Source organism: Aedes albopictus, chromosome 1, assembly GCF_035046485.1.
Source record: "Aedes albopictus strain Foshan chromosome 1, AalbF5, whole genome shotgun sequence".
Lineage (NCBI taxonomy): Eukaryota > Metazoa > Arthropoda > Insecta > Diptera > Culicidae > Aedes > Aedes albopictus.
Genome location: NC_085136.1, coordinates 123,641,433 through 123,657,029, shown reverse-complemented (window position 1 = coordinate 123,657,029; position 15,597 = coordinate 123,641,433). Strand labels below are relative to the sequence as shown.

At 44.8% G+C, this 15,597-nt stretch overlaps 1 protein-coding gene across 1 annotated transcript; it reads right to left on the bottom strand.

Annotated features, from left to right (window-relative positions):
* Positions 1-305: 305 nt before the first annotated feature.
* LOC109422874 (phosphoinositide 3-kinase regulatory subunit 4) lies at positions 306-15,049 on the bottom strand. The gene is made up of 7 exons (XM_062845299.1): positions 14,803-15,049; positions 14,557-14,737; positions 13,509-14,409; positions 2,487-3,604; positions 1,890-2,343; positions 772-1,837; positions 306-651 (listed from the first exon to the last, which is right to left on the bottom strand). The coding sequence occupies exons 1-7, from the start codon at positions 14,898-14,900 to the stop codon at positions 399-401; spliced, it is 4,071 nt and encodes a 1,356-aa protein (XP_062701283.1). The 5' UTR covers positions 14,901-15,049; the 3' UTR covers positions 306-398.
* Between the last annotated feature and the right edge of the window lie 548 nt (positions 15,050-15,597).

The window sequence follows — 15,597 nt, the reverse complement described above, 5'->3', positions numbered from 1 at the left end:
TCTGATTGTGACCGGCACGAATGTAAATGCAAAACGGCGGCAGATTACGATGTGCTTGTAAGTCTATAAATACAACAGGTTCAGGTGCTATACTTACAATCTAAAGCTTGTTCAATATGAAATCGATATTCATGATTCCCTTTTTACTAGTGGTACTGCTTTGTGCATTACCGCTGATAAAAGCCCAAACATCATTGGACGAAGTGGGTAACTTCAATAAAATGTGTAAAACTTCATCTTCCGGTAAAGGAAAGGTCTTCTGTCCTAAGTAGTGCGTTTTCGGATCAGTGAAAAGTCTTTTTACATCGATTTGAGATAATTTTAAGAATGCGATAATTATATTACGTCAATCTCGTAGCGTTCGAATATTTTAATTTAAAGTTATATATATATATCACTTACTTCCACAATTTGACCACGCCATCACGGCTACTGGAAACGATGAACGTCTGCTTCGACGTGCGACACATCAGCATATCGCTGATCACGTCGTGATGTCCTGGGGCGGGCATTTCCGGTCCCGAACGTGGTGCATCCTCCGAGCCCGCTCGCGTGCTACGATCCGGTACTCCGGTTCCTCCGCCTCCACCGCCGCCGCCGCTGTTGTAGTGAATCTCGGAAATTACTCGCGTTCCGTCGATCAAACGAGATCTATGTAAAAAAGTAAAAAGTTAGATAAGGTTGGCTACACGGCACGAGAAAGGCACGATCTTTGATTCATCAGTACCTACCATGTTGCAGGTGATAGATATCTTATTATTAGCTACTTACTCGTATGAAATGTTAGACGTAGAAAGGTAATCCCTAGGCGCAGGAACAACCAAGGAACAATTGTCGACGTTAATCGGATCCCAATACCGAATCCGTTGATCAGTTCCTCCGGTAAGCAGAAACCCATTGCCATCGACTACGCCGGGCAACAGAGCACACACGGAATGTGACGATACGTTAGCGTTCGAAAGCGGCGGATTGGGACTTGCCCAGAAAGCTTGCTGCCGATGACCGGTTTCGATGTTCCACACGTAGACTTCGTTGTTCCCTTGGGAGGCCGACACTAGCCACGACGGCTCCGTAGGGTGATGCGAAACGCGTCGTATTCTGGAATCGTGAGGATGTTTGATCTCCGCTATCGGCAGTCGGAAACGTAAGTCCCAGCAAATGTGCCTGCCACTACTCGTCCCGACCGTTAGCCATGAGCTGGTAGGATCTATGCAAAAAGTGGTTATTACGCCTTTTCTGAGATCGCTTTCTAGCCGCCATGCATAACCCGGCATGCGGATGTCCCATCCCACCAGTGCTCCATATAAGGTAGCATAGACTATCACACTTTGGGCCCCCTGATCCAGAGGCTGCATCTCGACCACAGGACCGTCATCTTGCGGTTCTCCGCCAACTCGATCAACTCGAGTGTTCGAATCGAGATGTCGCGCCTGCTGGAGAGCCATCTTGCTCGAGTTGGTGTCGATCTTCAGCAATAGCAAAGCGCCATCTTTGCCAGCGATTGCTAACGATTGACCGGCGTCGCATGCTGCGATGGCATGCAGTGGAGTATTTGCGTGGTAAGACTGCCTGGATCGGTTGATCGACTGTTGCCCATCGAGTTTGTTGCAATCCCAAAGGCGCACCGTGGAATCAATCGAAGCAGTCGCGAAAAGCGATCCATACGGCTTCAGCGTGGTCATTCGGCTTACAGCCGCCTTGTGCTCATGCAAATGGGCGACGATTGTTCCGTTCATCTTCCATCCGGAATGCAGCGGATGAGCATTCGTCGCTGGGTCTCGTAGATCTCTGTTGAGCGCGAACGATGCATACCTTGTTTTCATCTTAGTCACAAGACCTGTGGATTGGTTTTTGTTAGTAGACTGAGGACATCGCCACACGAAACTTACCTTCAAACTCCACTCGACATTCGGCGGATCGCTCTTGCATAGCGGTTCGCTCCGGCATACTGTATTCCACCAGACTCGACGTAGGCGTCGGTTGAGTTGGCGGAGCCAAGTTGGTCACCGTCAGAACCGACGTGACCGAGTCATTAGACGGCGACGTTGGCGATGGGGAATGTGAATCGATGGCCGTGAACATGTGCTGCCACTCTTGGGTAACGTCCGATTCGCTTTTGCGATGCTGTTTGTGCTTCGAAGCCGGATCCGATTTGGTGCGATCGCAGAGTTGCACTTCTCGTACCAAATCCGGCTTGAAATCGAGCGATATCCGTCCGTTGTTGTGTGGCAAACGAGTGTCGGCCAGCTTATAGCGATGGAGTTTGATAAGATGTGCACTCATCGAGAGCAGTTGGGACTCTATCAGATCGGTGAGGCCCTCGGTCGAAAGGCGCCGGAATAGCTGGAAAAATATAAACAAAATAAGCAAATGCCTATAGATTGTGTGTTATGGTTCGAGCACGTGCGTTTGTCAATAAGATAGCCATCGTTTGACCATTAACCATGTTCAAAATCAGTCAACAAATTTACTACCTAAGTACTTACATTTTTCATCTGCGTGGTCATCTCCCCGTACTGCGGAATGAATCCATCGCCACATCTACTCCGGGCCTGCCGTCGCTCCCGAAGCACTTCAATCAGCTGGTTGATATCGTGACACTTAACCACCGCATCGTAGATACTCCTGGGAATCGGCGCTAGCAAACTGTCCATCAACAGTTCCGGCTTTTCCACTTGTATCAGCGGACTCTTCAGGTGATTCGCTATCGACGGCATGATCTTACACTGGACATCCAACGCGTTCAGCACTCTGGCTGCGGTCGAAATCAGACCGACAATTTCGTGCCGAATCCAGAGATTCGGATGATTTAGATAGCATGCGCACTCGGCTATGAACTCGATGATTCCGGATTTCTGGATGAGACCCAGCTCAATCAACGAAGTGGTCGCCCGGATCGCTTTGGCTATGACAAACTCCTCCGGATCGGTGAGCCCTTGCTGCAGCAGAGGAATCAACATCGGCGAACAGTGCCACCCGACGAAGGCGGCCACTCCGATGATGCAGTCGAAGAAGGACCCCCGCAGACTTTTGTCCTCCTTGTCGTTCAGGAATGTGATCATGTGCGACAGAATGACGTCGTTCGCCTTCTGCCGGCCGAAAAATACGCAAAGTTTGGTGATGCCCGATTCCATGAGCATCTGCTTGACGATGGGCTGCGGATCGGTCAGCAGCGACAGAACCGATTGATGAAGCATTTCATGCAGGGCACTGAGCTCGGTTTCGTAGTGCGGCGCCGGATGGTTTTCGGAACTGCAGCTAAACTGGGACTGCTCGAGGAATCCGACGGCAGTCTCCGCCAGGGACGCTATGTTCTTGGCGTAAGCTACCCGTACCATGGTGGAACTGTCGGTTGCCAGCGGTGCAATTGCCGGGAGGATGTAATCCGGGAACACGTTGGCATCGCTCCTCGAAAGGTTCTTCACCATGCTAAGACAAACGGTCAGAGTGTCCAGGGAGCTGACCCGCACTCGGGGTTTGGCGTCCTGGGCTAGGTGAAGGATATACGGTAGGATACGATCTAGAATGGTTTCGGATGTGGTGTTTTCTGCAAGCTTCTGGAGGATTTCCAGAGTGGCAAGTTTGGATTCACAAAACTTGAGACCTACAAGGAAATAGTATTTTTTACAATTATTGGAGTAAGATACTTCACTGAAGTCTGTTACAAATATCAAACATTCTAGTGGTGGAATCGGTGGAACACTCGGCAAAAATAATCAGGGTATCTTATCGTTTACAAAAGCAAATGATTCTATTTATTCTGGTCTGATTGTTTTACATATACTGGAAAATAATTCCGGGTCCATTCCAAATAGTATATGAGCACCCTTCTCCAGCCTATGTTCCCATGTTCATTCTGGCTATCTGAACAGAAGTATATGGCTTTGCCCATTGCACGCTGCTGAAGTGCTGATTGCACTCCGCACATAAGAGCAAAGATTTCAGCCTGAAAAACGGTGCAGTGTCTACCAAGTAAGTAAGAGTGATGTCCTTAGCTCACAAGAGTGGCCACCAGCACCTGCTCGAATTTCGAGAACGGAGCTATCAGTGTAACATACGGTGCCGTCTGAAATACTTCTCTCCAGATAACCAGATGTCCACTCTTCCCGAGAAGGGAATTTCGTGGAAAATGTCCTATATGGAAAATTACAAGCAATTGTAAGATCACTTGAAGCAAGAACCAGTTTGTCCCAATTCACCAAAAGTAGAAACAACGAGGTGTGTTTTGAACTGCGGTTCACAGGAGTTGTAGTGGGGTAACGTCAAAGAGAACTTCGAGCGCTGCCGTAGAAGTTGGAGAGAACGCTCCAGACATCGCCATTAGGCACATCCTTTGGATATGGCCCAAATTTGATTGGATCGTTCTAACTTCGCCCTATTGCCACCACACAAGGCATCCATAGGCCAATATTGGCCGAACAACAGTTGTGTAGATCCATTTGATATACTTGGCATTGTCCGAAGGCCATACAAGTTTTCTTGATTCTGAACTCAATGTGAGGTGTCCAGGAATGCTTGGAATCAAGAATGACTCCAACGTACTTTACCTGTTCAGTCACATTGATTTCAGAATCAAAGAGACGCAAAGGTCGAATCTTAACAGCTTTGTGTAAAAGAGTCACAGTGGACTTACCAGATTGCTAAGCATGTTGGTTCACATGAAGAGGCACATTGGCGGGATGAACATCACGGATGTGATGATCCCCAATGCGATCTAAGCATTTCAGAAAAGAGGTCAAACTGATAGGTCTGAAACTCTTTGCTTCTTCATACGACGCACGATTCAGTTTCGGCATAAACTTTACATTATTATATCGCCAGAATTTGGGATTATAGGACCCTGTAGCAAAACTGCAAACAAGTAGTTTTTTCAAAACATGTTTGAAATAATCAAATCCCTTCTTAAGCAAAACAGGATATATCCAGCTATGCGGTGCTAGTAAAGCTAAGAAGTGCCCAGGTCTACTCATTCGATTCCATAATACTTCGCGCCGAAGCCAGTGAATCATAACAACAAGAAAAGACTTCAGGTTTATCCGAAGATGTAATGTCCTCACATCCAGGGAATGTGTGCTGAATAATCATTCCAAAACTTCCTCATCAAAGAATGTGGAATTGCCATTTGGCAAACGAAGTTCGTTTACTTGGAAATCCTTAGATTTTGCAAGGATTTTGTTCAACCGACTGACTTCACTCAAACTGGAAAAATTTGTACAAAGGTTTTTCCAGCCGGATCGATCAGCAGACCCAAAAGCTTTCTGGTAGGCCTAGCGAGCTGTCCTGAAAGCCTCCGATCCAGCCGAACGTCGTCTGTTCCAACTCATTCTACATTGTTTCCTGAGCTTGACCAGATCAGAGTTCCACTAAGGTGTTCCTCTTGTGATCTTCACAGACCCTAGAGGGCAAGCTTCTTCAAAAGGCATCATCTAAATCACTTGGAGTGTCAATGGTTGGTGAGTATCCATGAAAATTGGCCGCAACCAAATCAGTGAAGAGATCCCAGTTGGTTGATCGGGGGTTCCTGAAACGTAAAGTTTGTGAAGTAACATTTAAATGTTCAAAAAAGTGTAGCGATGGTCAGATAAAGATTCTTCATCTGACACATGCCAATTGATCAGCTCGTGACTAATGCTACTAGAGCAAAGCGTTATGCCCAACACTTCCTTCCTAGCAGATACCATGAAGGTTGAGTGGTTGCCTATGTTAAGTAATCCAAGATCTGTACTACTTAAGTATTCCATCAAACTGGAGCCTCTCAAGTTAATGTCTTAGCTGCCCCAGATGATATGGTGAGCATTAGTATCACTGTCAACAATTAGCGGAAGGCCTTTTGAAATGCAGTAAGCGATCGTTTGTACGAAAGCATGCGTAAGAGATGGTTCATCATGCGGCAAATAAATCGAACAATAGACGTATTTCCAACAGATACATCAATTGTGACAGCACATACATCTCTGGTGGTTAATTCAGAGATGAGGGTAGCAACGATTGCGTTGTTGACAAGCACACATGTTCGAGGCATAACTTGCGAGTTTGCCATTTCATTTGTACTGAAAGTAGCATACACCAAGTTTACAAGGTTTCTCAGATAAGGCCACTTGGGCTGTGCATAAGTCTGCCTGCAAATATTGATCATTGCTGTTCTTTTATGCTAAAGATTGATCTGAATTATACTAACCGTAGCCACCCACTACCCAAACTTGACAGGACTAAACTCTTTACAATCACAACACAACAAAGAACAACAATAAAACCAGATCAAAATTGATTGGAAAATACATTGGAGGATACACAGAATACACTGTGTAAATCGCATCATGCGAAACCATATAGGTGAGAATTTAACCAATCAACAACATCTTCATAATCCCGCCCCTATTTAGCCCAAAGTTTGAGACTAAAGAAGGACAGTTGCTTGTCTCGGACAATTGCTCCGGTTAGCGCAGTAATGGCAAAATACTGTGAAGGGCACCCTAATTGATTGATGCACCAAGCGGTAAGAAGAAGAATTTTGACATCCAAGCGGTGTGCCGTTTACATCCATCGACCAATCAGCGACGAGGATCTAATCGACGGCACACCGCTTGGATGTCAAAACTTCTTCTTCTTTTCGCTTGGTGCATCAATCAATACTCCACAAGCCCCGTTAGTGGTTAGGCTTTTATTAAACTCCACTAACCATGCATTCCAAGGTACGGTAAGCATAAAGCCGCATCACACCATGAATTAGGGGTCACCTGCTTAGTGGACTCTTACCACCGGAACAGGCGGTCCGTAGTAATATTAGCCGATTGAGACAATCGCTACTGACACCACACCACGCAGCTACATCTAGGCTGATCGAGAAAAGAAGCAGTAAAAATAAGTATAATACTGAACAGTGTTGGTAAAAACTCAAATTCTTAAATCTCGTGGTTGAGTTGTTTCACGCGCGATTCTTGACTCGCCAAACTCACCGCCAAAAAAATCATGTATGAGTTGACTCATGATTTCACTCATTGCTTTATTTTTTGGCGTTCTTAATATTTGCATTAAAGTTTTTATGATTGTATGAAAGAACAAAAACAAATCTAACGTACAACACCATCGGATGTCATCCAAATTGATTTGGAATCGTTTTACAAGTGAACGAGATTTCATCGCTTGACTAGTGAGAGCGAGATTTTGCATGAAATTTTCGCGCGTGAGAAAACGATTCAGAATCGCGCGCGAGTTTGCTCACGCAGGAGCGGTTCATAGGCCAGCTTTGAGAGTGAGTTTACCAACGAGAAAAAAGTGGTAGCCATCTTGGAAAGAGTACACGTTGTTTGTATAAGCTCTCGAAAGTTTTCAAAAAAAAAAAAACCGTGAAAAAACAGTGGAAAATTATCGTACAACTTGTAAAGAAAAAAGCAAAGTTACTGGAAGCGAGAAACGGTAGCGGATAGCAAAATGCGATGCCGGAGAAGACCCCGGCGGCAGGCTTGACAGAAACTCCCTCGCGAGAAAATGAGGAAGCGATTTCGGCGATTTTCTGAGGAGGTAAAATAAAACTCAAAAATCACAACGCAAATCCTCAACAGCACCGAGCGCGAGCTTGCCGCGCAGCGAGGAGTTCGCCCAACACTCATAATTGTTTGTTGTGTTTCTCACGTCCACTCACACACAAAAAGCTCTCGCGAGTTCCACTCCCATATAAAGAAAGACTCTCGAGGCGAAAATCGCACTCAAAAACCCGAAAAAATCATCGGCTCTTTTTTCGTTCCCCTCTTCCTCGCTCAGTTTTTATTGCCTCTCTGTTTGGGGTTCGTTCGCTCCCTCGCGACGAGGCAGAAGCAAAACACCGCTCTAGAGCTTGTTGCAAAACTCTTTTGATTTCGAGGAGGATTATCAAGCCTGCCCGGCGGAGGGTCGAATCCGAACCCCAGAATAGTCTACACATACAACAACACGGATGCTGGGCCCTACCGAGTATTGGTAGGAATACAAGCAAAATGTCATCAACGCCAGGCCACTAGGTCGCAAGAAGCTAATGGTACTAACCAAGACAGCACAAACGGCGAATCAGCTCCAGGAAGATCAGGCACTGAAGCAACAAAACTACACAGCGTACATACCAAAACATTTCCTCACGGTCTCCGGAGTGATCTAGAGCCCCTAGAAATGACACCCGAAGAAATCATGGCCAACGTCAGCAGCACGGTCCCAATACTGGGAGTGACCAGACTACATCGCTACGACAACGGAGTAAAAATACCAGCCACGCGCATCGGAGTAACGTTCCGCAGCACCAAATACCGAAGGAAGTACGGATGTTCTGTTGCACGAACACAGTGCAGCCATTTGTCACCAAGGCAGTATTCTGCCAGAAATGCCTACGGTACAATCACCGTACACAAAATTGCCGATCACGACAGCGATGCGATAAGTACACCTTGTCGCACGAAGAAAAAGGGTATCAGCAATGCCAGAGGACTGTCAAATGTTTTCACTGCAAAACGGAAGGAAATCATCCAACCGGAGACTTCTCCTGCCCGGAACGAAAGCGACAGAGCAACCTCAAAATCATTCTGTCAAAAACCAACCTGACCATGATGGAAGCTCGAGAAGCATACCCGATCTACACGGAAAACCAGTACGCACTGCTGGAAAACATTGAGGAATACCCAACACTGCCGGAGTCCTACGCAAATGTGAGCTCGAGTGTGAACACCAACTGGACGAAACCCAAACAAAGCAACAAAGGCAAGGTAGGTATACCAAACCAGCAAGCGCACATCGGATGATGTGAACATCGGAGAGATGGTCCCTGTCTACAAAGACTCCAAGAAGCGCAAGAACCAGCAAGAAGAAAACGGAACAGCACACTTCAACCGCTATCGAGTGAACGAGTTGGAGAAACTACAATGGAAGCTCAACCAAATGCATCAAAGAGACGGACAGGTGCAGCAGGGAATGGAGCAACCAGAAATGGAGCCGAGCGCAGGTAAGCCAGTCAGTTGTCACTACAAGAATAAGAAAAGATTACGATAAAAGCATGAAAGTAATAAATAGTTAGCCTATGAAAACAGTAAACATCTTTCAATGTAATATACAAAGCATCTCAAAAAACAAAAATAAATTAATAAGAGTGTTAATACAGGATGAATATGAAATAGCGTTAATATCAGAATGTTGGACTAAACAAGAGTTAGAGGACAGTAAATACCGGATACCAAACTACAACAACTTCTACAGCTCACGAGAGGCCGGTTACGGAGGGGCGATGGCGATCCTACACAGATCGCTCAGAAGCAGAAGCCTTCAGTTGAAGAATACAAAGAACATCCAGGCAGTAGGACGATATGTGACAGACTTGGATTTGGCAGTAGTTTCCATCTACGCATCTGCAGGAACCAGTATTGGCGAGTTCAAAGAAGGCATGCAGGAGATCATTCAAGCGGTAAGTGCAATCAAGAACTTCGTCGTCGGCGGGGACATGAACGCACATAGCAGAATCTGGGATTCGTATCACGCGGACAATAAAGGAGAGGCACTGTACCAGATCATCACGAATGAGAACATCATCCTTGTGAACGATGGACAACCGACATACATCCCAGCGGAGCTGAATAAGCGGGCATCGATCATAGACTTGGTTCTTTGCTCATCCACAATCTAACAAGATACTGAAATGTAGATATTGGACTTCGGGATCGGAAGCAGACACACGGCAATCAAAACTACCATCGTTAGAATTGGCCAGAACGCGGAGAAAAATAATTAACAAAAGAAAGCTGTTGGAGGAAATTCGACAATTGGATACAACGGCAATAAGCAACTTGGGAGAACTACAGAACGAGACTAAAAAAATCATAAAAAAATAGTAAGCAGAAATACAAATATCAACCGAAGTACTGGTAGAGTTAAGAAGTTGAGGAAGCATGGAAAAGCAAAAACGAGGCCCGGAAAAGGTCCATTCGTACCGGTAACCTACAGGACCTTGTCGAAATGAAGAAGAGGGAATGCATTTTCAACAATAAGAAACGACAGCTTATGAAGGAGAAGTTCCTGGAATTCGCAGCAGATATGGGTTCATTCAAATATTACGTAACGCAAAATTTGACAACTTCAGACCCCCTCCCTCCCCCACGTAACAGCTTTTGTATGGGAAATTTAGAAATTTTGTATGAAGCGTAACAGTGCTAGACCCCCTCCCGCCCCCCTCTGCGTTACGTAATATTTGAACGAACCCTATAGACCCCAGCACAAGTTCCAAAGTCCTATGGCAGAAAATTGGAACGCTCACAGGAAGAAGAAAAAGAAGCAGCAATACTACGGGCATCCAGGACCGAGAAATGGCGGAACAGTTTCTGGATAAACATTTCCCCAGGGGAGATAAACATCCAGTGCAACAACCAGGCTTTACAACAGGGGAAATTCTGGATACAGTCAGGTCTTTTTTTACGCGGTTTTCATTTACGCGGCCGCGTAAAAAAAACTCCATACAAAAAAAAAAATTCATCGTCTTATTTTTGCGTGATTCGTCGAGAAATGGTGAGACTTTTTTTACGCGGTTTTTTGAATTGTGAACTGAGTTTTTATTTTACGCGGTACGTATCCCCCGCGTAAAAAAAACCTGACTGTATAGAGAAATGGAACCAAATTCTGGAACGCAGGAAAAGAATATCGGCCCCAGGCATAGACGGTATCACATACGAAATGCTGAAAAATGTGAAACCGGACATACGAGACATGGTTATAGCGGAATTGAATGGTATGTGGAGATCAGGACGAATAAACCAATCACTCAAGACGATCAAGGTCGTGCCGGTACCAAAACCAGGACGGGATCCAGAAATCGTCGATAATCTGAGGCCAATAGCGATGCTCAACTGCCTACTCAAGGTCATCAACACAGCGGTCTTAAACGAAATTGAATACCATCTCAGCGACAACCAGATTCTACCAAAGACATCGTTAAGATTTCGGAAACATAGATCGACGTCCAGAGCACTGAGCTACATAAACATAACCAATAAGATATCAGATATCAAACGAAAAAGGAAGATCGCTGAAATTGTATTCATTGACTTGAGCAATGCGTACAACTCCGTTATTACAAGCACCCTAGAAAGCATTCTCTACAAGAAAGATATGCCTCCAGTATTTTGCGCTTGGGTATATGCGTTCCTAACGGACAGACAGGTACAGGTTCAAATCCTATCAGGAACGGAAACACGCACGGTGAACGACGGGTTGCCTCAGGGCGATGTAATGTCACCTACGCTATTTAACATATATACGACCGCATTATACGAAATACATGTGGTAGGAGTAGAACTCGTGCAATTCGCAAACGACTTCTCTATAATCGTACAAGAAGAATCAATAGAGATGGTCAATCAAAGAGCGCAAAATTTCATCGATAAGTTGTCAACGAAAGCCAAGGAACTCAACCTGAAGATAAATCCGGATAAAACCAAAGCAATGCTTTTGCAAATGTGCAATAAAAAGCTTTAAATCAAGATCAACGAGATGGAGATCGAAACCGTCAATGTACACCGATACTTCGGGTTGAACTTTGTCAGAGGCTTCAAATTCGGAACACACGTCAGAGAAACCAAAAGGAATGCGATGGACAGAATGAACATGTTGAAGGTAATTAGTAGCAACAGAACGGGCGGTCATCCTCAAACCATGGGGCTGATATACAACGCCATAATACGAGGATACCTCGATTACGCATCATCGATATACGCAAACGCCAGCAAGACTAACTTACAAGCTTTAACGGTAGCAAATAATGCAGGACTGAGAAAGGTGACCAAGACCACTCCAATCAACACCCTCTGTGCAATATATTGCTATAGCGAGCCAACCACCGCTGGAATACAGAAGAGAGCTGGTTGCAGCAAAAGAAATAATTAGACATGTACAATTTGATTCTCCAGTCTGGGACCAATAGGTTGACATTCCAAACTAAAAATATAACAGATGGCACTTTTTTGTGTGGTAATAAAATCGATTTTTCTCGGTGAAGAAGTTTTTTCGGAACATGAAGTAAACACTAAAAGTTGCCAATTCGAACCAGTGTTGATTTCTAATCATTAACTTTCACAAAACTATCCTGTTTTCTAACAATTAACGTTTTTAGTGATTTTTCCATACGATTTGACAGTTCTTGACTACCATGCTTCCGTGAGCTTGAGGTGAGAATTTGAGAAAGTTGACAACCGAGAGTAGCACAGACGATGCATTGAATACAGGCTATGGTGTCGCCACCGGGCTGTCAGCACTGGAAACTATATGCTATAAAGATTCTTGTCCGCACTTTTCGCTGCTGGCGCCAACTGAGAGCAATCAGTAAAAATGTAAACAGCAATCATTCTAGATGGAGCTCGACGACACACAGGATAAACCACCAACGTACTTGGAGTCCGTATTCATCAAATACAAGGATGTATTCCAACAAGTATTCAGAACAGTTCGTGTGAAGGAGAAGGTAATGATCGAGGTAGAAACAGAAGTAGACAATTGGAAGAAGAAACCTACTTCCGACAGAGTACTGAAGCAAGCAACGCTGGGACTACTTGCCAGTAATTACGAAAAATGCACTAAAATTTTCACAGATGCTTCAAAAATTGAAGACAGATGTGGGATTGGCGTGTATGATCAGACTAACAATTTCATGCTTAAACTATGTAAAACTACAAAACACGGTCTGTATCATGTCGACAGAACTGGAAGCGATATATGTGGCACTACAATACCTCGAGAAAAGACAAATCTACAACGCCATAATACTTACCGACTCCAAATCGGGATGCGAGTTGATAAGAAGCCAGATAAACAACAATGAGCAGGACGAAGTGATCTTCAGCATAATACGGAAGGCTGCCGGGATGATGACCAGAATCCAATGGATCCCTGGTCATGTAAATGTGCAGGGCAACGAAACGGCGGATAGACTTGCAAAGCTAGGACTGGACCAAACGGAAGCAGTGGTTAACAAGATGTTCCCTCATGATGCTATATCCAGATGCAAGGACGCAATCATGGACGAAGTACAAATGTGGTATGTTAGCTACACCCAGGAACAAGGGAAAGGACGACAATTCTTTCAATACCAAACTGGAATCAACCCCAAGTTTTGGTATCACAACGTGCCTCTTATCAACTCTGAAGTCAGAACGCTTAACCGATTAATCGCGGGTCATGATTTCTCACCATACTGGTTGAGTATCATGCGAATCAAAGACGACCGATGCTACGAACTATGCGAAAAACCAAACACTGCGGAACATATCATCCTCAATTGTATTAAAAATCAATCAGGCCCAACAGAAACCCGACCTATCAAATCAATGGTGGGGGGCGTGCAAAAGTTCTTGTAGATTTTGAGTGAGCCGTAAAAATTCCCTGATTAACTTTTGAATTATAATAACTCAAGATAATCCAGTTTGTTTTTCTCAGTGAGTAGACATCCTGATAAGCGAAGTAATCAAAAATACGTGTGCGAATTCCAGTATAGCAAGTTTTAAACATACCTCGAATGCAGGAAGTAACCACCGCTGTTATCAAGATCAGCCCATCGTTGTCCGATTGCGCCTTGGAGCAATCCTGATCCTCATTTCCGCAATCAACGTCATCCACGCCTTCGTGCTCATCCCGCCCGGTAACGATCTTGATGATCTGCTCGATATCCGAATATAGCCGCGTTATCTTCTCATCGGCCGGCACGATCGGGATCGTTGAAAACATTTGCAGGTACGACTGCAAAAACGAGTAAAAATACTCCGGGAACAATTTCCCCCTCTCCTGGTCCAAATAGATTTCCGCCGATTTGCGATCTTTCGAATTTAAGCTCAGCATCGACTGAAGCAGGGCTTTGAGCCGATCGTTTTCGATACATTCCAGATGTTTGTTGACCATTTCCACTTCTCCGCGACGGTAAGCCAAAAGCTGCGAGAACTCAAACGGCGCAGCTCCCTCGGTCCAAAGTTCGAGCAGCGCACATCCAGCCGAGAATATGTCCATTTCCGGCTGGAGATTCCCGGTATAGCAGGGGCCGTCGCCCACCAGTGGGCCGTCCGGTTTCGATTCCCCGCTGGCCGATTTGACGAAGCGCTCCGGAGCAATGTAGCACGTTCGCCGTCTGCTGGTATCGAAGAAGAAGCTGTAATCGGCCGGATTGTCCTCCGGCAGGTACGTCGGTTTGAAGGAAGCAAAATCCGACAGTAAGATCCAGTTCCACGACGTGATCATTATGTTCTCCAGCTTGATGTCCCCGTGGCAGATCTTCTGCTTGTGGCATTGATGCATGGCGCACAGGATTTGGAAGGTAATCCATTTCTTCTCGATCAACGTTAGAAATGGACGCGTCGAGACTCTGTCGTACAAGCTGTGCTTCACGTATTCTCTTATGATGAGGCAAGCTCGGTCTGTTGTCTGCAAATGAAAAGTAAATAATAAAGGCACGATGTCTGGAGGAATCACGGAAGGATTATCATCTGTATAACTCCTCGGAAGGATTTCTGAATCATTCATTGCCACATATGTAGCTGTCCTCTCAAAGCGGAAACTTGTTTAGCTTACTAAAACTCGCTGAAACGGCAAACAGTTTACCGCATTTGCCAGGCTCTTCTTGATGTATTCAATCTTGTCGACGTGCTGCTCCAGCGGCAGCGACGGATCATGTTTGACGAAAACTTTCACCACAACCAGCCCTTCGTCGCTTTTGGCTCGGGCCACTTTAAGGAACCGGGTGCTCCCCATTCTGTAAACATGCATGACAATTTAATTCCCCTTTTTAAGCACAAAATATATAAATCGCAAACTCACCCTGATTCATACTGCAAATCCGACTCGAACGATCCCGTGAGATAGTGTTCGACGGGAAAAATCTGCGACGGGGCTACACCAACCAGCTGGTTGCCCATCGTGATTCGATGCGCAAATTTACTGCCCCCTCGAAAACGACACAATAACGTTGCTAATTCACTGGATTTCACTGCGAAACTGAACCAAACAAGGTGAAAATTCTATAACTTTTTAAAGGACACGTAAAAATCTATTTTGTTCGAAAGCTTTTGTTGTTGTTTTTTTCTGGATATAAACTGCTGTCAAAATAAATCGGAACTCACACGCTCGTTCAAAACTACTCTAAAGTGAGTCGTTTTCTACTCACTTTTGAACTTCATTGAAAATTGCCGAAACTGAGTGACAGTATTTTTCTAAACAGAGTAATTTTTCACTCACACTTTTAAAATTGGAACTTTACTCTCTTCTGAGTGGCTTTATTTTTTTCCAAAGTGAGTTGTTTTTCACTCAGTGGCTTGAAATTAGGACAGAATCGTTTTTTGAGTAGCAACATTCAAATTTCGGACCGCTAACCGTCATCTTTTATTGCTAAGTTAAATCCTGGGTCTGCTAAAATTTAAGAATCGCGAAGTAATTTCATTTAATTATGGAGAATAAATATCCCCTGTTGCTTAGCTGGTAAGTTTTTCTTCGTTTGTTCCTCTATTCTCCACAACTAACAATTAATTATTTCAGGAATTCGTGCAAAGAGGCGGAAAGGTAGACGGCATTTTCATTAAAAGTTAATACAAAGTTCGCCATACAGGTTCCGTGCTT